This window comes from Nipponia nippon, unplaced genomic scaffold (assembly GCF_047370975.1).
Source record: "Nipponia nippon isolate SJK-2023a ecotype South Korea unplaced genomic scaffold, ASM4737097v1 scaffold_1, whole genome shotgun sequence".
NCBI classification, from domain to species: Eukaryota; Metazoa; Chordata; class Aves; order Pelecaniformes; family Threskiornithidae; genus Nipponia; species Nipponia nippon.
Window position 1 is genome coordinate 109,332,526 of NW_028262290.1, and position 22,281 is coordinate 109,354,806.

Here is a 22,281-nt window from a genome sequence, read left to right on the forward strand (position 1 = left end):
CCCAATGAAAATCATTGAGATTGTCTACTCAGAAAAAACTATGCTTTCAGGGTGAAGTGCAACATGTTTGCTGATCCATACCACCTTGCTGTGTAGACCCTCAGCCTTGAATCGTTCCTCCCTCCAGACAAGCCTTGAGGTTGCTGTGGCAATTTGGGAGCTTTTGAAAATTTTATCCCCTTGATCAGGTGTATGTCTGATCCTATGGAAAAAAGTGAGAGAGAAAGGAGAGGACGGAAAGGAATTGAGGAAGTGTTTGTGTCTTGTCTTTGGTTTCTTTTTAGAAAAAAAACCATAACACAAAGCCATCAAAATGAATGGTTCACCCTGTTGGGCTTCTACACTGATTTTTGTTTTCTGCATGGTTTTGTGTGTGTCACAGCATCACCCTCTGGGTACCGTACATACAAAATAGCAAAATTCATTATCCTGGATTAAAGCCACTCGTTTGTGATTAGCCCACTTCTCTTTCTAGTCCAATCCTAGTAAATAATTAGTAAATTGTATTTAGCATTCTGCTAAAAGCCCAGTTGCAGCTTCCTTTTGTGCTTGCTGGCTTTGAAGAGTCAGCTGCTAAAATCCTTAAAAAAAAAAAAAGCTGTCCTGCTTTTTAATGTGCTACCTAACAATATTTTACATACGACTGTATTCTACAGTTGTGATAGTAGAGTTCAGTTTGTGCTCAGCTCATATTGTACCCTCTGGACTCCTCAAAATGAGGATATTTCATCACAACAGAAAGGTTGCTGGCCCCCTAAAATCAGATTGTATCTAGCTAAATAAGGTTTTATTCAAAGGAAAGGAAAAAAAAAGAGCACTAAGGGAAAAAGCTGAGTTATGCATCAAAAAAGTGTTAAATATCTCTGTTTGGAGGGCATTACTGCTGTTTGCAATAAGGCTGAGATCAATAATTTTGAAAACATCGATAGTCAATTCAACATCTCCTATTTTATTGAGAAAAGAATCACTCTCAGAGTTTCAATTGCTGCTTGTAAACCCTGCAGTCTGGGGGAGCCACTGGTATCATGGGAATTTCATCTCGTTAAACAAGAGCAGACCTGAAAGGTTGCAGGTGATTCTTGCCGATTATTTAAAACATTTTTATAATTCATTCGCAAGTTCAAAAAAAAAAATCTTCTTTAAGATCTGTGGTAATTACATGATTTTTCATGCCATGTGTTTAAAGGCTTTGAAGTCAAAGCCTTCGTTTGAACAGTAGTATTCCTTCATTCTCCTTCAAAATGGCAGTTGCTGATCTGTGATTGATTTTACCTCTGAAATTTGGAGCAACCCTAGATATTTATTGCTACAAGTCAGAGTGGAGCTGTCCTCCCATAAGCTTCACATGGAATAAAATGTTCATTATTTTAAAGGAAGGATTTATTTGCTTCCCCAAAGCATGCTGCTTGCTGTCCTCCTAGACTGTGTATCCTTGTAACGTCTTCTTCTCTCTGCACCAGCTTGTCGAACCACTGACACCCAGTGGGGAGGCACCGAACCAGGCTCATCTGAGAATTTTAAAGGAAACAGAATTTAAAAAGGTCAAAGTTTTAGGCTCTGGAGCTTTTGGCACTGTTTATAAGGTAAGATCACCGTGTTTCTCTTTCCCTTTTCATCTTGCTCCCTCATGCAGAAGCCACCCAAACAAAGCATGAACTGGGAGCTGTGATCATTGTGTAGATATTTTTTATAAACTAGATTTTATAGCATGTATATATTGAATGGTAGAGAGATGACTCAATCGTCATTAGTTGAGTTATGAATCAGGTAACGTGGGAAGTTTTACATAAAATGTTGCCAAAGCAATTCTGCTGAACCTGGAGGACAAAAATCTCAACTTAAAAACTACCACAGCCAAATACACCCTGTTGTGAATATTAGGAAAAAAAAGAAATGTACTTTGGTTAGCTCAGTGCTAAGCCATTTTTCTGTGTGGTCTGGGGTCTTGTTTTTATAATTGTCAATCACTCTTTCATTAGAACTGACTCAGATGTGTAGGTCCACAAGGTATTTTTTCTCTCGGTGTTTGTTTATCCTCTGTGTTTCTTCTTCACCAAGTTCCACTTTTCTGTGCTCCTCCTTTTATTCAGGATATGTGTTTTAGGCTTTGCTGGTAGTACTGAAATATAAACTGTAGATTCATATATCTCTTTATAAAGCTCTGTATTCTGAAGCAGGCTTCCAGCTATGGCTAGGAACTTCAGATGCACAAATGCCATTGACCTCTGCAAACGTGCACCTACGTTGCTGGGTACTTCAGCAGAGTGTCCTCGCAGTGTCACACTGTTCCCCTGCCGCCTAAATGGCCTCCTGACACTATAGATGTAGAGCACCGAACCAGCTGGACACAAACCTACCTACCACTGCATACGTTTAGGACTGGATTATTTGTACAGTATAGATGCCAGCTTGTTTTCAAGAGAAAATGCCAATACTTTTCATCCCATGATTTATAAATTGGAAGTGGAAAGGTTTTGCACATGCAGTTGCTGTGATGCACTAAGTAATTAGATTTCCATCCGCAAAAGTTGCTCTTTATGCATCTCTTGGGCTATTTATACAGAGATAGTAATAACCATGTTTTTTTAAAAAAATACAGTAGACATGGCTGAAAGAGAAATACCACTCACTCCATTAACAGGATTTTGTTAACGCCCACAAGACACATTTTTTGCATGTTTTTGTTGTCTGCCATGTCTTCCCATTGCTCAGAATATTTAAGTCTACTCAGAAGATGTAAAATGTATATGTAATTGTGAGAATTAACCTGTTAGATATGAGACTGAGTAACCCTTTGTACTTCTTTTTGGTAGGGACTTTGGATCCCAGAAGGGGAGAAGGTTAAAATTCCTGTCGCTATTAAAGAGTTGAGAGAGGCTACATCACCAAAAGCCAACAAGGAAATACTTGATGTAAGTTTTCATGTTTGTTTTGTCAAGTTGTCAGTGGTCTGTGGATTTTCCTCTGTAACAACTAAAGGGATTTCAGGATTTTGGGTGGGAAGAAATATTTTGCACTGCAAACTGCATTCTCCATCTAGAAGTACTGGGCTTTGCAGCCCAGTCTGTGATGTGCTTTTGTGTCTCCTATGAACCCCTTACTTGCAGTCCAAATACTGATGTTATACTTGTGGGGTAGCACCTAGGGAGAGGTCAGGACCATATATTTACAGCTAATTCTGTTTTCTTTATTCTGATGTTTCAGGCCTTAAACTGTGTCATTCATTGCCATTATGGCAGTAGAACTAAAACCAATAACAACACATCTAATGATTTTTTGAGTCCTGACATTGCAGATTGTCATAAGCTAGTTGCTTGGTTACATAGGATTAAATTAACTATAAATCCAAAAGAAAAAATATCCCAGGTGTCCAATTTCTCTGCCGTGAACACCAAGAAATTATCTTGCTTCCCGAAAGAGGCAATGGAATTTTATTCTCTCGGTTGGAAATAGCTCATCGCTTCAGAAAACAGGGAAAAAGGCTATGGGACTGTGACAGATGCACAAAGAATAGGTGGTCCATCTCCGAATCCATACACGAAGCAGTATCCATCCTGATTTTAGTTTAGTTAGACTCCAAGCCAGTATCAGCCCTCCCTCAGGTCCCTGACTCCTGTGGCCCTCGTCCCTGCCCCTAGCCTGCCTGCGGGCAGGCTGCGGTCCCTCCCTTCGCTGGCGTTCCCCGCATTGAGGAGCTGGCAAATATACTGCTCAGCTGCCTGCCCTGAGCTCTGCCCCTCGTTTCCCTCTTCACAGTGATAAGAAGCATAACACAGTTTTTGTAAAGGATGCTTTGAACTTAACTGCATTAAATTCCCATGTACTGAAGGAAGGGTTAATGAATAAGCCTACAGTACTGCATCCTGCCTTTAGCAGATCCAGATAGTCACACAATGGAGCAGTAGGTGCAGGGACTGTGCACTTTTTGGTGGTATCAAAGTACTTTCTCTTTTCAAAGAAGTTTCTGTATCATATCCCCACATTATCTTTTCTTTTCCATTGAATTAGGACGCTTAACAAAAAGCTCTTGCTTTTTTCAGTCGTGTTCGTTTTTCAGAGGAAAATTTAAAAAAAATACAAAACCAGTGAAAGAAGTCAGAGGGATGACTCCAAAAGCTCCTCCCAAAACAGATTTTTGCCACACAATCAACTTTTCAAGGTCACTGAAGCCTCAGAGATAATAATGTCCAATTAAAGATGATTTGTCTTACAGAAACATGCTAGGTATAGAACAAGCGCAGCAGCTTTAGCTCGTATAATCCAGGCGAGCTCTCGCTGGCTTTATTAAGGTAGGGCTAATTCAGAAGATTGCTGTTGAATACCAGGCATACTTGGAGCAGGTCAGAGCGTACTGCAGAGATTTCCAAGATAAACAGTTGAAACAAAGGCCCACTTTAATGTCTTGGGCTACTTAGAGGGACCCACGACTGCACAATAGCTCCCTTCTGCTCCCTGTGAGGAGGCAGTGGCCTATTTTACTTTGCAGTATCAAATGTAATAGGCAGCGTCAACGCTTGGACGCTCTCCGAAAGCTGTGTGGCCCGTACGCCCACCCTGCTCTTTCAGCATCCCCGTTCTCAGCCCCCAGGTCAGCCCTGCGCAGGCTGCGCAGCAGATGGGCAGTGAGAACAGCTCCGACTCTGCAGATTCTGCGCCCCCCCAGCTGAAATGAATACAATATGGATATGAATCCCAACAGGAAGCAAGGCAAGGAACAGATGCCCTTCATCGGTACGATGGCTTGATTTGGAAGCCTAGGGAGATTTAGCGTGTTTCGGCCTCTACTTACATCTGAGCGTTGTATAGTGGATTCACGAGGTTCTTTAAAATACACTGCCACAAATACCTACGTAACTGAATAAGCACATTGTGCTTTATCTTTTCTTGGGCTAGCCCACAGAATCAGTGTTAGCCTTGACAGAGGGTTGTTTTTCAATGCCCTGCTCACACCCTGCAATAGGTTGAGGAGCCCTTCCCCAGTTCTGCCGGAGATGATCTTTAACCTGGCTGCCTGCAGACCACTTTAATCCCAGAGGCTCCAAAACAAGAATGTTGCATTCTCCAAATGCAGAATTAGCACTTCAGAAGAAAACTGCATTACATCATGTTTTGCTTAGGCTGGCATGTCAAACAACAATACCAAGGCCAGAAACTATTGCTTAAGAATTGGGGTTGCTTATTTCTTGAACGTCATTGCTTTAATAACTTTGTTTAATAATAGTTCTTACAAGCTACATAGCTATGTGACATCTGTGGAAAGCTTGTTAGATGATGAGTAGAGTGCTATGGTATTTCATTTCTTAAGCTCTTAGAAAGTGTAGATTTGCTCCTTTCCCTGCCGCAATAGTGGCCTGACTATTATTTTAGGCTTTGGGGGGCTGCTAGCCTAATGTTGAATTGCCAAGGGCTGATTAGTTGGTGTGACTCCAGATGCTGAGTTAAGATGCTGACCTAAAAGCTCACTGCATGGAAAAATTCCCATTTATTTCCCATTGTGTTGGTTTTCCATCAAATAGCTTTAAAAATGTCTAGAAGTGAAACACCATAAATCAGACACAAAGTTAATTTAAAAAACCATAACTTCAGCTCTAATTTTTCCCCCCTATTAGAATCCATTCTTTGAGCTTGCACTTGACAGTGGATGTCAGTATAAATATAATAAAATTTAAATCTGTAAGTAGTTTTTGCATGCAAAAACCGTGAAGTCAGGCGTTTTTACCCTATGGCCATGTTAAAGGGTATATTCAGTGTGTCTGGAGTGTGCTGCACCAGCCTCTGAAGGGGCTTCTCCCTTCCTACAGAAGAGCAAAGGAAGAGGAGGTACCTTGGGTACCTTAGATAGGTACCTACAGCTACATAGGGTGAACCCAGGCTTGAAAGAAGATTTTTTCACATGTTTATGAAACTCAAACCCAAAATTCCAGAGGGTTTATTATGCTTAGGCTCCCACATTATAAGTACCTTCCTGGCATCATATGCATTGCTATATGGGTCTAAGACAGCTTTTTCAATTGGGGACAATATTTGCACCAGTATTGCTTAAAGACAGACATGTATTCAGATTTCTAAAGAGGTGAACTTATTATTAACCTGTTAGGTTTGACATGGACTGAAGAACAACATGGTCAAAGAAGCCTTGTCTCTTAGTCAAACAGTCCGATCCTAGATGACAACTTCTGACTTTCTGGGTTAGTACTAACCCTGACAAAGGGACAGAGGTCTCAAAAGTACTGATTTCCAGTCAGTTTCGTGAAAAGATTTGTGGAGGAAAAAAAGCCATATGACACATGTTCACAAGATGTGTTGCCCCTGCAATTAGGTGCTCAAAATGATGAAATCCCATCAGCTTCCAGTTGATGTTCAATTTATTAATTCCTCCTAGGTCCGTAAATGTTGTCCTCAGGATTTTATGTCCTTTGTTTGCTTGGTGTACCAGTAGCGGGAGACTGGCTCTTCTGCGGCATCTCAGTGATGATTCAGGGTTCAAAATCTGGACCTTTCACCGAGTAGAAAAAACTTGGTCCACAGAGAGGGAAATACAAGTATTTTGTATGTGATACGGGGCACAGAGTTTGCATATAGTTTTTAAGCAACCTCTTGAACGGCCAACTTATTTTTTACTGCCTCCAAATATTTCTGTCCTGCCAAAGGGAGTGTTTCACATTGCTTTTTTTCCTTTCTTCTCAGGAGGCTTACGTGATGGCTAGTGTTGACAATCCTCATGTGTGCCGCTTGTTGGGAATCTGCCTCACTTCTACTGTTCAGCTCATCACGCAGCTGATGCCTTACGGCTGCCTCCTTGATTACATCAGAGAGCACAAGGACAACATCGGCTCCCAGTACCTTCTCAACTGGTGTGTGCAGATTGCAAAGGTAAGCGGACCAGCACGCCACCAGATCAGCTAAAACTCAGACTCTAACAAGGAGATCTGACAGCGCATAATGTATTTATTTACTTACTTGTCTCTGTAAGTCTCTATATTTCATCACGTGGTTCCTAGATACCTTATATGTGACAGCAAGCGGTTACTTTGTCTTAAACAATTTACCATTTTCAAGCTTCTGTGCAAACCTTAACTATTCTTCAAAATGTTCCTGGACAGTGTAATGTTGTCACCAAGGCATTTATGTCCGAACCAAAAACCCTGTAATGAAACCATAAAGTGACACGATGAAGCTGCGGCAGGGACGGGAGTAGAATTTGGTGATTGCCATACCAAAGTGCTGCTTCCATCAGTGTGGATTTCTTTGGGCTGTGCCATGGGGCAAACAGTGATGTTGTTGAATACACCTTCTTGTGTGCCTCAGAGAATTTGAGGCTGAAATCTCTGAGGCCGGGGGATTGAAACTGCTGATTAATAAATACCAGCTCCGTTCTAGCGCAGGCTGGCTGTGACCAAAAGATGTTCAGGCACCCCAGGGCTGTTCTGTAATTCATATGCACTGGGTTGGTGCCTGTAATCTAATTGCAGTGGCCATAGTGCCAAACAAAAGACTCATTATCACACCTGGCACTGTTTGCCAAAGAGAAGAGCAGCAAAGGAGACTGAAGTACAGCCTCTAGCCCTTAGCAGCAATATGCTGTGTTTGGAAGGTGGTTAGCCATTCGCAAGTGTGGAAGAATGGAGCAAAAGCAGCAAAAAAGTACCTGCAGTTTGTTAGAGATTTGTCATATGAGATGGCAGTATCCACAAAGCCCGGCTGCTTTAATGCTGCTTATTTCAGGAATGACAGTCTGCAAGCTAACCACACACTTACAGCCTTATCGGTCCCTCGAGACCTTGTATACATCCCCGGCTCGCCCGGCTGTGGTTTGCTTTCAGGAAACATGCTGAGGACCTCAGAAATGTATCCACCAAAAGTATACAGAGCATGTTTTTCATCTCAGTGTGTGTACTTTTTTACAGTGCGCTTCACAGCAAGTGAATTTTAATTTATGCATCCACTCGGGATGTGAACTGCCTTTTTCTGACTCTCTTGCTCTCTTGTTTAAAATCAATTACTGCTCTGTCCTGGTTTCAGTCCCTTTGGAGGACAAGCTGGAGGCCACATTTCCCTCCTCCTCCTCCTCCTCCTTGTTAATTTTAAGGTGGCAAAATCAGTCCCCAAATTGATCCTTGGGGCATCACTTGCCCGAAAGGTTGCCATTCACAATTGTTAGCCTCTGTTTGATTTTTTTCATGTCGGTTCAACATTTGCCCATAGCAACCTCTACCCTCTCCAGCAATGCCTAACCTTCAACGTAGTCCTTTGTGCTGCTCCTCACTGAAGTTCTCCTCAAAGTGCTCGTAAATCATGCGTACAGCTTTTTTCCCACCGATGTGTATGGTGTTACTACTCTGATAAACTCATGTCAGATTTTTGGACATTCTCTGACTCTTTAAAAATGTACTTTTTGAGAAGGAAGAAAATGGAAAGAAATATATTTATGTCTGGTAACTAACGAGCAGGAGGCAAGTTCCCTGGGAAGCTTATTTTTGTTTCTGTTGTCACAGCTTTGAATTAAGTTTTCTTTGCATCTATAAACATTATCTTTCTCTGAGGTATGGAGTCCTGTCTTTCAGACAAGGTGTTATGACAGAGCATAGATATTCCACATGCAGAAACACTGTGAAGAAACTCTTTGAACACATTGTTCTCACACTTAATAATGAAAAATGGCTTAAATCCCAGGCCTGCACACAATTATAGATCTGCTGAACTTTCTAGACGAGCAGTTCAACGTCTTTGGTGTACGGTTATGCACGTGCACAAGCGTCTTAAACAGCCTAGCGTGAAACTGATATTCTGCTTTTCAACAGCTTTGAGTCTTAAGAAGTCCCTGCAGCAAAACATATTTAGCAGGAAATTTTTTGTCCTACTGGGGCTAGATTATGTGATTATTATTTTTTTTAAGATAGTCTGCTTTCTTTCGGCAGCTCAAGATTTTTTGTTTCAAGAGCTCTGCTCGCTAAAGATCTATTTGTGTAATTAAATGCACGCTCGTCGTGGCATTGCGCCAGTTTGTTTGGGTGGTTTGTTTTGGCAACATTAGCACTGCATGGGTGAAGTCCTGCCGAGGGACTCGGGTGGAGGATTCGATGGTGGTCCAGGTTAGCAGTGGGCTTAGGAAGAGGGTGGAGGCTGAAAGGGAATTATTCCCTCCAGTGCTCTGTCATCACATCAACATGATCATTTTGGTGTTAACTTTGTAGGTTAGAAGTACTTTTTTGTTAATTCTCTCTTCATAAAAATACAAGCGCATAAGCTGCTGCCAGCAGAAACCTATCGACTGGGAATAATTGTGGTTTTGAGAAAGGATCTTGCAGGAAACTTGGAAATCATGAACTTTTTGATTCCATACACCAAGAGATTGGAGTTGAGGGAGAGGGGAATAATCTCTGTGGTCAGAAATGCAGCTGTTAGATTCGTACCTTAAAAGTCAAACCAGCACAATTAGTTGTATTCTTCCACGAGAGGCAGTTGTACCAAAAAAAGCACGTATGCTATGGCGAACGCAGTCTAATCATGGGAGGCAGTGAAACTGGAATAACTTGCCTTTTCAAAGAGGACTTGAAAATAGATGCAACTCTGAGCTCAGCCATAAAATGAATTTTTTTATTTTATTTCCTTTTCTCACCTTTGCGGTGGGTTCTGTCATTGTTAGCAGGGAGAAGGCAGAGTACACTGTAACGAGATGCAGAATCAGCAACTCTGAATGATTAATTTATTTTTGCTTGGACTCTCCTCCCAGGCCATTAGTATCTACATGCTCTCTGTAGGGTTGGCCTGTGTGTACATGGAAGGTGGTAGTTAAATTCTGCACTGTGCTCTCCTGAAGTCACTGGGGTTACACAAATGCAGCTGAAAGAAGGGTTTGCCCCCTTATTTGCAAGTCCTATCCCAGTTTTATATTTCTTGAACTAAATCCCAAAGAAATCACATCCCCTGCTATACCTGATGCTGTCCTTTTTTTCTCCATGACTCCACTGGCACATGGACCCACAAAAAGGTTCCTGGAAGGTAATAGTTACTTCTACTTGTAACTGTGCAAGCACACATCTTCACCCTGCAATAAGCATCACATAAATAGAAACAGCAAGCCTTTTTCTGAAGGGGGAATAGGTTACCACGTGTTTATGGTGCTGTGCATACAGTTACCGCAGAGCAGCTGATGTTTGGTAACTCATTTGCGCATCCAAGCCCAAAGTGTGTGATGCCTACCCGTGGTCTGTCACATTTCAGGGAATGAACTATTTGGAGGAGCGTCGCCTGGTGCACCGTGACCTTGCTGCCAGGAACGTCCTCGTTAAGACTCCTCAACACGTGAAAATCACGGACTTTGGGCTGGCAAAGCTCCTCGGTGCCGACGAGAAGGAGTATCACGCCGAGGGAGGCAAGGTAAAGCGCATCAGAGAAAGGAACTGCTGCGCATTTGTCGGTGTTTGTGCTTGCATACTAGCCTTAAACACAGGATAAAAAAAGAGAGTGGGTTTTTCAAAGTGCTCAGCTGCCGTCTCAGCGTGCTGCCTTTGAAGCCTGTGGGAGTCCTCTGAAATCAGCCGAAGCAGCGTCAGGCCAGTGGGACTGCAGTGGGAGTGGAGGTAGCAGAGCAGCGAATGCTTTTGAAATTCCCACCCAGGATGTCTGGGAAAAAGGAAGATTATTAAAAAAACATTAAAAAAAAAAAAAAGGCATGGCTGAATTCATCAGTGTAGCCAACACCAAGAACACTGTGCAGTTTATGAAAAGAAGGCAATGCTGTATATTTATAGCAGAAGAAAGACCTGTCAGACTTGGTTCAACATGCCTTCGTGTATGTACTACGTGCTGATGGAGGGAATGCGTCCTGCTGAGAAATTAAAGAGAAGCTGCTTGCAAATATTGCGGAGGCCATAAATGGAAACCATATGAGCCACAGATCAGTCTTTGTCATACAGCCTGAGACTGGATTTGTGTCCTGTTATGATAGGACAAGGTTAAAAAACTAGTAATTTGACTATTAAAAATATTGTAAAACTACCTTGTAAGCGATATTTCTAATATGCCTAATATTTCACAAGTTCCCAGGTTCAATATAATAAATGAAAATAATAATACGGGACTCAAAAGTTGCCTGCTCTACCACTTGAACAGTTGTGTTGTTTGTTGGTTGGGGTTTTTTCCCCTTCTGCAACCAAACTATTGGTTTAAACACCACCTGGTGGTAAATATAGCTGATAAATTTTGGGTCAGCCTCTTAAGGCTCATTTGTGAATTTTCCTAGGTTCCTATTAAGTGGATGGCCTTGGAGTCAATTTTACACCGGATTTACACTCATCAAAGTGATGTCTGGAGTTACGGTGAGTCTAAAACCAGTTATAATTACGGCAAATGGGTTGGAAAATTGCAGGATTTGCTAGTCACTCTGCACAGACCTTTTTTCTTCCTATTATGAGAAGACTGAGAGATTAAACAAACAATGGGCCCAAATCACCTATTCAATAAAGTAAAATTCCCATGAAACTGCATGCTAGTGAGGTATAAGGTGTTTTGCAGAATAAGCTTTCAGATGATGACCCCTCCCCTGAAAGTGGCTGCAGGTAGAAGACTGTGCTCCATTTGATGAAGTTCTGCTGATGCTTTTCTTCAGCGACTTCACATGAAATATAACTGGCTGACAATAAAGCCACATAACTAGAGGGAGGACTTAAAACCATCAGCCACGCTGTCGGTCAGTGTCAATCAATGTAACTCTGCTGTGGCCTAAAATGTTTGTGCTGTCCTGGTATTGAGAGGACAATGCTAAAAGTGAAGCTAAGTGATAACCTCCTTAGAGAATTCATTTTAAACTTGGTATAATTCATAAGGCAGCTTGAAAGAAAGAGGAGCAGAAAGGAAACTTTTCAAAGCAACTTATTCCAAAATTTCCACTCCATGGGGTCTTATATTCCTGGAAAATATTTAATGCAGATGGTCAGATCCTGTGTCCTTTTAGAAAAAGCATGGCCTCTGGTCCTCTTTAATCCATTTATGTATCTTGGCATCCAAAATCTTGTTTTGTATCCTAAGCTACCAGACAATCACAACAGCTACATCGCAAGAGCACATGGTATGTCAGCAAACGACACTGAGGCAGCTGGTTTACACATCTTTCAAAAACTGCTCTTGCTCGTCTCCAAAGAGATTGTTTTGAAACAAAAATACAACTTGCATTTTTAAAACCACTTGCTGGGTTGGAGTCAGGAGGCGGTAACCTGCATTTCCTTTCTGCGGGGCTGCGAAGTTTGGGGGATGTTCAACACTGAGATAGTAGCTGAGATTAAAAACAACAACAAAATACCCAAAAAAAACACAAAAAGAAAATCAGGATGATTTCAACCTGGTTTATTAATTTGTCTGTCTTCAAAATCATGGCAGAAAATGCTTTTCCTGGGTGGGGCTCTGGCAATGCAGTGCCTCTGGGGAAGCCCTCTCCACTTACCACCTCTCTGCGCCCAGGCCAAGCGCCCCGGCTCCCGGCAAAGCCTCTCTCACGGTCTTCTCTTCCCACCCGCAGGCGTGACAGTTTGGGAGCTGATGACATTTGGGTCCAAGCCGTACGACGGGATCCCTGCCAGTGAAATCTCGTCTGTCTTGGAGAAAGGCGAGCGTTTGCCCCAGCCCCCCATCTGTACCATCGATGTGTACATGATCATGGTCAAATGTGAGTTTGCATTTGGGGCTGTGGGTGCTCGCCTAAGTCGAATAAGTAGCACAATTGCCTTTGTTATGTCGCATTTGTATATGCTGTGTTCTTGGTGATTGCACACAAATAGGGTTATATGAAAAGAGTGGTGACACCAGAGTGCGTTCCTGCACCTTGAGCTTTAGCTAGGAGCACGGGATATGGTTTCATTAGTCGCTAATTCAGCCAACTAATGTTTTTTCACCGTTCACACCACTGGCTGATATTGTTAATTATTTTAAACTGCTATTGTCAGGCAGTATAAATCAGCATAACACCACCCGCTTTACCTGATACTCTGGTTTTGTATGTCTAGAAAATAAAATTAACGCTGCCTTCTCCTCCAGGCTCCCCCTTAGTTCAGTAATATGCCTCCCCCTGCAATCACACACATGGATTACGTGCTGCTTTTACTAAAGGAGTGCTGTGAGCACAGGCACCACCGCAATGGCAGACACGCGTGAGGATCTGGAGTTCCTCGTCCGATTTCTTCCTCATTTTTGGATGGCTCCTTTTCGGCACACGGCTGTAGCTGTAAAGTAGCACAGGAGCTGGGGGTCTCTGAAGCACTTTTTGGTCATTGTTAGGGAACATCAAAGGGCTTTGGAACCCCAAACCCCTTTTCCATCTATATCAGCTGCTAAAATGTCAGATTATTACCTAGCTTCCCGTGCACCTCCAGACCATGACTGCCGCATCCCTGCTTGCTACCAGTAGTGTCTGCGAGGATGCTGATAAGAAGCCCACTAGGTGGCATTTAAGACCTTCTCACTGGAGAAAAATGTACCTGTTCCTGAAATAGGAGCCACACTATCCTGAACACCCTGTAGTGCAGCACTTTTGAGGAGTCCTGGAGTGCCCCAGTGTTGCTTTGTCAGGACAGGCACCGCACAGGGAGAGCCCGATCCTGTGCTCACCAGAGCGAGCAGGAACCGGATCCAGATGTGTGCACCTAGCCTGGGAGGTGCCCAGACCCAAAAGCAGTGTCCTGGAAACTCGTCCTCGGTGATGCTGAACCCTACTGACACCTCAGCCCTGCCAACATCTCCACTTGCAGCAGTCACGTCCCAGGTCTTGGAAAGCTCTCCACTAGAGCATGTCCTCAGGGGCTGAGCCTTCACAAAGCTCAGCAGCGCCATCCATTGCCCTTCCTTTGGGTCAGTCCAGATGTAGAAAGCAGGCGTTTTTCCAGGCACCTAATCAGGTACCTGTTGCTTTTTAAAACACTACCAGTTGAGTGTCCCCAGCCCCTTTCATACCATTACACTGAATTTAAATGCAAGAGCATGAGGATCTGGGGTTTGAGCCTTCCTTCTGCCACAGGACTAGGTTGCACATCTTTCACTGCTCTGATCACCCCGTGTTTGCAGGCTACAGCACAGACCCCGCTGAAGCCGTGCCATTTTGTCTAAAGGAATTCAGGATTCCCAGTCATCTCTTTTATAAGCAGAGAGTATAAACTGAAATGTTCAAAGTTATTGCACAACAATTTTTATTTTTTTATTTAAGAAGCAATATTTAAACATATGCAACTCAGAGATAAATTCAGAAATAGTAGATGCTACTTCTGCAGCAGCAGCAAACTCCCAAATGCTCCACTCTGTCTAAAACCAAAAAGGATTTCTTCTTGAATTAGTAGGGGATCCTATTTCTAGCATGATAGAAAATCACTGGCAATGATGAGGTTTTGTCTAATGCAGATTTCAGATGGCATATTATCACTTCATTTCTCCATTACTATGGATAGGCTATTTCTTACGAGTTCCTCCAGACACACTAAGCTTGACCTTTATTATTTTTAATTTTAAACACAAGAGTCTCTGCATCAGCTCATCTGTTAGTTGGTAACAGAAAGTGTAGTTTTCCTGAGTAATCTCACATGTTAAACGACCAGTATCTATATTCGAAATCTCTTCTAGCATTTGATCCACACTAAGCTGTACGACTTGTTTTTGTTAAAGTCCGTTTACTAATTAAATACATCATAGATACAGTTAATCTTTCAAAATGTCCCCAAGCGAGGATGTTTTTAATTTCAGAAGACATCTGGTACAGAGGGTAGCTTCTGCTTTAGGCTTCCCAGGATTTCACGAAGCTGTGCAGTGAGGCCTAGATAGTCAAATCACCGTATGTCTGCAGGCACCCGCTGAAGTTAGTTTCTTTCCCCTCCTTCAAGAGCTTTTTCAGAGCAGCCTAATTTGTACTGATCCAGGCTGGCCACCCATTTGGTATCCTCAGGACTGATGTGTTATTATTGCTCAGGTGGGACCTGCCTGCCCAAGCGGAGATAGGCAAGCAGGAGAGGAGACAGGCTCAGCCTGGAGCTTTTCCAACATGGGGTTTTATTACCTCCTTCATTCTTCCCAAAACTGCCAAGATGTGCATTTTAAATGCTGAAATTCACAGCAATGGCTGGTGAATGAACCTTTTACAGTGGTCGCTTACGGGTAAATCCTGAACAGTGTGTATAGTGCTGTTCTTTGTTATATTTTATTTTAAGCTCTGTGTTTGATCACCAAAACAATTTAATTTGAGCCTTGCTTCCCCTGTCATCCCTTCAGGCTGGATGATCGATGCAGACAGCCGTCCTAAGTTTCGTGAACTGATAGCGGAGTTCTCGAAAATGGCTCGTGACCCCCCACGCTATCTCGTTATACAGGTACTAAACCCAATGGTAGGAAGTTGTCTGATGGGCATTTAATATGAGGCCCAAAATGATTAGTAATGCATATGAAAACATATAATATGGATAATTTAAGGCCAGATTTACTGTTGCTTTCCAGGTCTTAACACATTCATCTAGAACCACAAACAGAATTTCAAGACCAGTCACTATTTTCTTAGTACTGGTCCCAGTCTAGGACCAGTAACAGCCGATACTGCAGTCCTGAGAGAAGAGAGTTTGATCCTCTTCAAATCACAGATATTTTACAGCAGCATAGACAGAGATTGCAGGCCCAAATTCCCCTAAACTCTAGGTAAATTTGGTTAAACACACAGGTCCAGATTTTACATCTTGGACCTCTCGCTAAATTACCTTGTCTCTCAGAGAATGGGATAATGAGGGCTTGAAGGGAGTCTGCGAGTCCTCTCTCACACCAACTTGTCTCACAGGGAGATGATAGGATGCACCTGCCCAGCCCGACAGACTCCAAGTTTTATCGCACCCTGATGGAGGAGGAGGACATGGAAGATATAGTGGACGCGGATGAGTATCTCGTGCCACACCAGGGCTTCTTCAACAGCCCCTCAACATCCCGCACTCCTCTCTTGAGTTCATTGGTATGAAACTTTTCCTCTGTGGAAACACTGTAAGTAATTTTAAGAGTGAACTTCTTCTCATAATGTCTGTATTTTCTTTCTCTCTCTTTTTAAAAGAGTGCTACTAGCAACAATTCTGCTACAACCTGCATTGACAGAAACGGGGTAAGTGGGATGACCTTTAGAAAAGGAGCAACTTCTCCTATGTGGATCAACTTCTACAAAACAGTCCCTTTAATATTGTTTTTTTCTACTTCAAACCTAGCAGGGGCACCCTGTGAGGGAAGACAGCTTTGTCCAGAGGTATAGCTCAGACCCAACGGGCGCTTTCTTGGAGGACAGCATAGACGATGGCTTCCTGCCAGCCCCGGGTGAGTACCTCTCCCGTGTTTCCATCCCACAGCCACTCATTCACAAGCCATTTGGTTGTGAATATAATCGTTGTCCTTCCTTTTCTGTAGAAAGGAAGGAATCCAAATGCTTCCTACCTGTTTTGGTCAGTAAATGAGAGTGAAAAATGTGTGCACATATCCTTTTCCTAGACTTCTTCTGGCTGCTTCTGGCCGTTTCTCATTTCAGTTCCTTCACCAGCCAGGCTCCTTGTGTTTGCCATGTGTGCTATCTGGCCAGGGAGTTCACATGCGTGGTTATATTTTTAAAGCTTTCTACCACCCCTGCACTTCAGAAAATATCCTCTAAAAACTGGGTTTCACCCCTTAAACCATTTCAACAATATAAACAGCTTTCTGGCAGTTTCACTGCTTTCAGATACACAGAAGGCAGCTCACAGTTTCACGTGGACTTAGAGCGTAGGCGGTCAGAGAGTGAGCCAGGGAGCACCGAGGGAGCTGGTGCTGGGTTATGCAGCCATGATGCTTTGTGTCCTTAAAAAAACCCAACCAACCCTTCCAAGAATACACCACAGTTAAAAAGGGTGAAAGACCCTGCAAGGGATGGCATTTAAGTGAGATGTGGAGTCTCTGTTTCTGCCAGTCCTGTATTTTCTAGGCACTTTCCTCATCTCTAAACATTTTTCTAGGGAAACAGCTTCTGGCAGCAAAGCTCCCTGACTACAATTTCAGAACAGTATCTGGGACATAGCCACCCCCACGTCACTAAAATCAGCAGTAGTTATCTCACTGTCTCATGGTCCAAGCCGTCTTTCTGCTGCTTTGCAAACTTGCTCTCTTCTGCTCTGGGAAATTTAGTGAGATGCTGTGTGCAGAGAGCAAGTGGCAGCTGGGTTGAAACTACATCTCGAGTGATGCAAATGGCTGCATTAGTTATATGTCTTCATTTTCATTCCTTCTCATTTTTATTTTCTTTTTATTCCAGAGTATGTAAACCAGTTGGTGCCCAAGAAAGCATCTGCCTCAGCGGTCCAGAATCCAATCTACAACAACTTCTCACTCACAGCAAACTCAAAGGTCCCCACGGACTCCAGCTACCAGAATTCACACAGCACCGCTGTGGACAACCCTGAGTATCTCAACACCAACCAGTCTCCGCTGGCCAAGACAGCCTTCGAGAGCTCTCCTTACTGGATCCAGGCGGGCAACCATCAAATAAATCTGGACAATCCTGACTACCAGCAGGACTTCTTACCGAAGGAAACCAAACCTAACGGTCTCTTGAAAGTTCCCGCAGCAGAGAACCCGGAGTACTTGAGGGTAGCAGCACCAAAAAGTGAATACATTGAAGCCTCGGCATGACCAATTTCTTCGTGCGGCGAGGCAAGCCAGACTCTTGGTGAACCTGGCTGCTGCAAGAACGGACTCTTGCTCATAGCAAATGGTGACCGCAATGCATCAATAAGCACACCTTTCCTTTTCAGCATGGGGGCTGAAACTGCGAAGCCTATTTGATGGTAGTTTGGGTCTTTTCTTGCCCATTTCCACGTAATAACTGAGGCCCATAGCCTGCACTCGGATGCATGTTGGGATGGAGCGGGATCTTCCTGGACAGAAGAAATACGGATGCATTCCTTTCATTTTCAAATGGTAGCATGGTAAGAAGCCACTCTGGGATGAACTTGAGAGCTGTACGCATTGTACAGTCAAATTCCTTTATACAGTCTGTATTTTTATAAGTGTTTCTAACAGAATTTTTGGATCTTTTACAAGATCAGATGCTTGTACTGCTGGTCTGCTATGTGGTGCTCGGATCACCAGCAGGAAAAAAAAATAATGTTACTAAATAGTTTTCTAAAACTCCTGGAACAGAAACAGTTATTCCAAACCACCGGATTTTTACAAATTGGCTCCATATACTGCTTCTTGGCACAAAGAGGAGAAGTGCATCTGGGGGACATATGGGAGATTCTGCCCAGGGCAGTATGGAGTGGATGGCTCCAGGGAGAACTAGCACAAGGAGCAAAACAGCACGACGTATCGCCTACTGACCACTACTGCTAAAAACTGACAAGGAGGAACTCACCTCAAAGTCATCTGTATATGGTTATAAAGTGCTCGCTAGTCTGCTTTCTGATGGTCAAATGCAAAACTTTTTTTTTTCTGATCCCGTATGCAGCTGTCGAGTTGTCAAAATGCCTTTCTTCTTCAACAAAACTGTTAAAGATGTTGCTGTAACTGAAAAATGAAGTGTCAAATAATGTTTAACAGACTTTAATTAAATGTCAAGGAAATGCAAATGGTGGCAAATTGGAGCATTCATGAGACAGACTGGAAGAACTACACTAAATTAAACTTGACTAGGGCGAGAAACACAGGTAGCTCTAGCCAAGCAGTTTTATTTCCCTTCTTAAAGGGGCTCAGAGCAGAAATCATTTTCCCTTATACATCCGGCAAAGAAAAGGGATATATCAGTGTTGCGTTTTACTCACTTCAAGGCAGAACACTGTCAACTGCTGTACCACGCTGGGGCAGAGGCTGGGGCTGGTTGCCTCTCCCTTTGGGGTTACATGTCCTGGCAATGCAGGAGGGGCAGTGAGAAGGAATTAAGGAAAGGAAGAAAAATCTGGAGTGATGGAAAATATTATTTCCCTCTCCTGAAACACAGGGCTGCCTAGTGCTTCTTTAAAATACCCAGCATCATCTTCTGTTATCAGTGTGGAATAGGCAGACTAGGCAAGGCTACGATTGTAGTTTCGTAGCATAAATCAATCACAGCACCAAAAGCAGCTACTCCTTCCAGGGGCCCGTGATACAGAACTTCAGATTCGTCCATCATTAACATTTCTTATGAATGTAGGAGGAGTAAAATGCCTAAAGTGTGAATTTAGTCAGTAATTTAGACTCATCCCACCTGCAGCTTGGCAGTGCTATTTTAATCAAACCACTAGATCAGAAAGTAAACGCACATTTGTGATTTTGGTACAATGGCCGTTAACTAGTTGAACATTGGCAACTTGCTTGAGTGTAGCGTAAGCAGCTGAGTTGCGAAGGATATGTAGTCTATATTAAGTAGCAAGAAATAGTCAAATTTATGCCGCCACTGTGTTTCGAATATATCAGTATGTGTTTCAGTTTAAGTATTGCATCTGGAGTCCAGGATCAAGCAGCAAATCCTCAGAACATTGTTTTTACAGATTTATTGAGGAACGAAGGAGAACGGGCATATGAAATGACCCCTTTTATAAGTAACACAGTGTAAAATGCATTAGCAGCTTGTGTGTGTGCAGTAGTTTATCGGCCATGCTGCAGTCTAGGGTAGAGCAGTATACTGGGTCAAAATCCAAAGATTGTCCTGTTTGGTACGTCTGTGTGGCCATGACCAAGTCCCAGGCACAGCGGTATGGAGGATGCAATGTTTGACTTTGATTATTACTGGCTTGTATTTAAAACGCTAACCAAAATTCAGTTCCCACATCCAATTAGTGGCAGATTTCTCCTTGCATTCCTGAGAGCAGATTTGTTGTGTTGCTCTCACAAGCGTGCAACATGTACGCACAGGCAGCACTGCTTTTCTCCACCCACCGCCCCGGGAGGAATGTACATAAAACCAAAAAAAGATCTTAACAGAAATCACAGATAATTTTCAATTTGCTGAATCTGTTACGTTTCCAAGCAGAACACGAGAAAATCACATAGTGCACGTTCTCCTGCAGAATCTTTCCGACACTATTGCACAAGAGAATTTATTGATGTTTTGTTTTAATTTGTTAGCTAAAACAAGAAAGTGACTAAGAAGTAGCAGTATCACCAGCATTATGTAGCATGAACATTATTTAATAAAGGTTAATATGCTTGCCCATAGCAATTTAGCAGGGATTCAGTTGCAACTCATTGCTAGAAACAGGGAGAGTCATCTAAAAATTAAGTAATGTAAGTTTGAAAGAGCATCACTTTTTGAATGTATTGGTTTTGATGAGAAAAGTAGGAAAGAGCATGTAGGACTACAAACTCTCGATCCAAATGTACAGATTCCAGATTAGTGGGATCAGCTATATTGTAAAGTAGTTCTGGTAAATAGGCACCCTGTAAGCCATGATTTGTAAATCGGCAGCTCAGTAATGTTTCAAAAGCCAGCAAAAAAATAAAAACTGGGCAGTGTGCTGTAGTCTGTGGGCAGTGCCTGCTGGGGGCAGGTACAGCGGCAGTGGGAGCGTTTGGGACTGCGCAGCTGCGTGGCTGGTGCTGGAGGCAGGTGCTACACGGGGTGACGCTCACAGGGTAACAGCCATTAACAACGTACCAGATGATTTCCACTGAGATGAAAAAAAAGAAAAATCAATAAGCAGCTGAAATGGTCTGGTTTTCCTGTTGCGGCTCACTGACCATGTAACAGCAAGGAGCCCTGTGCGTATCATAGGTGCTCATAAAGGCGAACGTGGTTAGGCAGCATTTCATGGGACCTTGCTGATGCAGTGTTGCATGGAGTTTAGGCTACTGAACAGGACATAAAAGTTGTGTTTTTACAAATATTAGAAAAAATAAATACACTGCATCTTGAGAACTTACATAAATCAGCATCCAAAAATAACTTGAAAGTTCTGCCGTTGTCTCTCAGGTGTGGGTAGAAAATGCTGATTTTTAACACGCAACTGAATAGGGAAATGCAGCAGGCCACAGCCACTTTTAAAAGCTAACAGAGTCTTACCAATCGAGAAAATAAAAATTTCCCTTTCTACTATATTTCTCATGGCAGGCAAAATAAAACCACTTACAAGTTAGTGCTTAGCATTTCTTAATCATAAAGTAGCAGTTAATATGGAACTGCTTTTGCAATAATAATTTAAGACTTTTAATAACTGCTAAGTATATGAAAATGTAAGTTGTCAAGAGTCTTCATCTTCCTTTGATGTTTTCCAGTGATCTGTGTACAGTGTCAGTGCACTTGACTTCATTTGGGCCTTGGGTTGTTTTCTTCTGCTGCAAAGGGAGTTGGCTTGGGAAATTTCCTTCATGTTGCAGTTGGTCTTGTTGGGCAAATTCATCCGAGAGGCTTGCTTTTGTTTCCAGCTGGCAGGCAACAATGCAGTGAGTTTTCTAGAGAGAGCAGCTGGAAATAGATGGTGGTTTCTGGAATGCCTCAGGGTGATGCCCTGTCCCACCAGCGTCACCGTCAGATGGCCACGTGAAACCCTGGCATTAGAAAATACGGTGCTGTGGTTTATTTGAAAGGAAGGGGCTTGTGTAGGGAGAGTAATGCCAGGGAAGTGGTGCAGCCAGCCAATCCATACCCGAGACAGCTGCCGAATTTGCCCAGGGACATCACTGAGGCCATTGACTGTTCCTGCAGGTATGGATGGCAATAGACACGTGGCTCCTGTCCCTGTGACCGGCTTGAAGCAAAACCATCTTGCAGAGACTGCTTGTACGAAAACCAATGTACCTGGCATTCGTACTATGGGGTGAATCTCTTCCCTAGGCGATGCAGTTAGGACTACAACAATGTCACAGGACCCCAAACAGCTTAAAGAGGTCCCATCACAAGGTGCCTGAGGTGTCCTCAGTCTGTCTGGGGGTGCTCCAGGGTGCCAAGGGGAAACTTTGCATTTCCAGACAAGCGCTCATTTTTCAGATTCAGAGTTCAACATCTTCTGTTAGTACAACTGCTGCCTCTCCAAATGAGCAGTTATGGTACTCTGGCTTTTGTTTCCCTCCATGTTTCTCTGTGAGAAAACATCTGAATCAGGACAAAGTATGAAAATGTACCTGTGTCCTCCTTCCTGATGGAAACCGTATACTCATGAAATGTCAAACTCTGTGTATAACACTTAGCAAGAATGCTTTGTAATGTTTTATCACCACTGGTTCAAATTTTTATATTGGGATCCCATTTTCTAGCTTGCTTTTTTTAAGTGTTATCTCTTTGTTCTGACATACAACTTTTAAGGAGCCTTTTTAAAATAATGAAATAAAAACAGAAAAAAA

The 22,281-nt window shown here is 42.9% G+C and overlaps 1 protein-coding gene across 3 annotated transcripts in view; it reads left to right on the forward strand.

Moving 5' to 3' along the window:
- The window catches only part of EGFR (epidermal growth factor receptor), a 162,284-nt gene extending 141,442 nt beyond the window's left edge, over window positions 1–20,842 (forward strand). For 2 of the 3 annotated variants that reach the window (XM_087766472.1, XM_087766487.1), the window contains exons 18-28: window positions 1,461–1,583; window positions 2,814–2,912; window positions 6,688–6,873; window positions 10,225–10,380; window positions 11,246–11,321; window positions 12,518–12,664; window positions 15,247–15,344; window positions 15,800–15,967; window positions 16,064–16,111; window positions 16,212–16,317; window positions 17,282–20,842. In XM_087766472.1, the coding sequence (XP_087622598.1) occupies window positions 1,461–1,583; window positions 2,814–2,912; window positions 6,688–6,873; window positions 10,225–10,380; window positions 11,246–11,321; window positions 12,518–12,664; window positions 15,247–15,344; window positions 15,800–15,967; window positions 16,064–16,111; window positions 16,212–16,317; window positions 17,282–17,658 (1,584 nt within the window). In that variant the 3' untranslated portion in view covers window positions 17,659–20,842. The remainder of the gene's footprint in view (window positions 1–1,460; window positions 1,584–2,813; window positions 2,913–6,687; window positions 6,874–10,224; window positions 10,381–11,245; window positions 11,322–12,517; window positions 12,665–15,246; window positions 15,345–15,799; window positions 15,968–16,063; window positions 16,112–16,211; window positions 16,318–17,281) is intronic. The other variant, XM_087766477.1, reaches the window with a different exon arrangement.
- The last annotated feature ends 1,439 nt before the right edge of the window (window positions 20,843–22,281 follow it).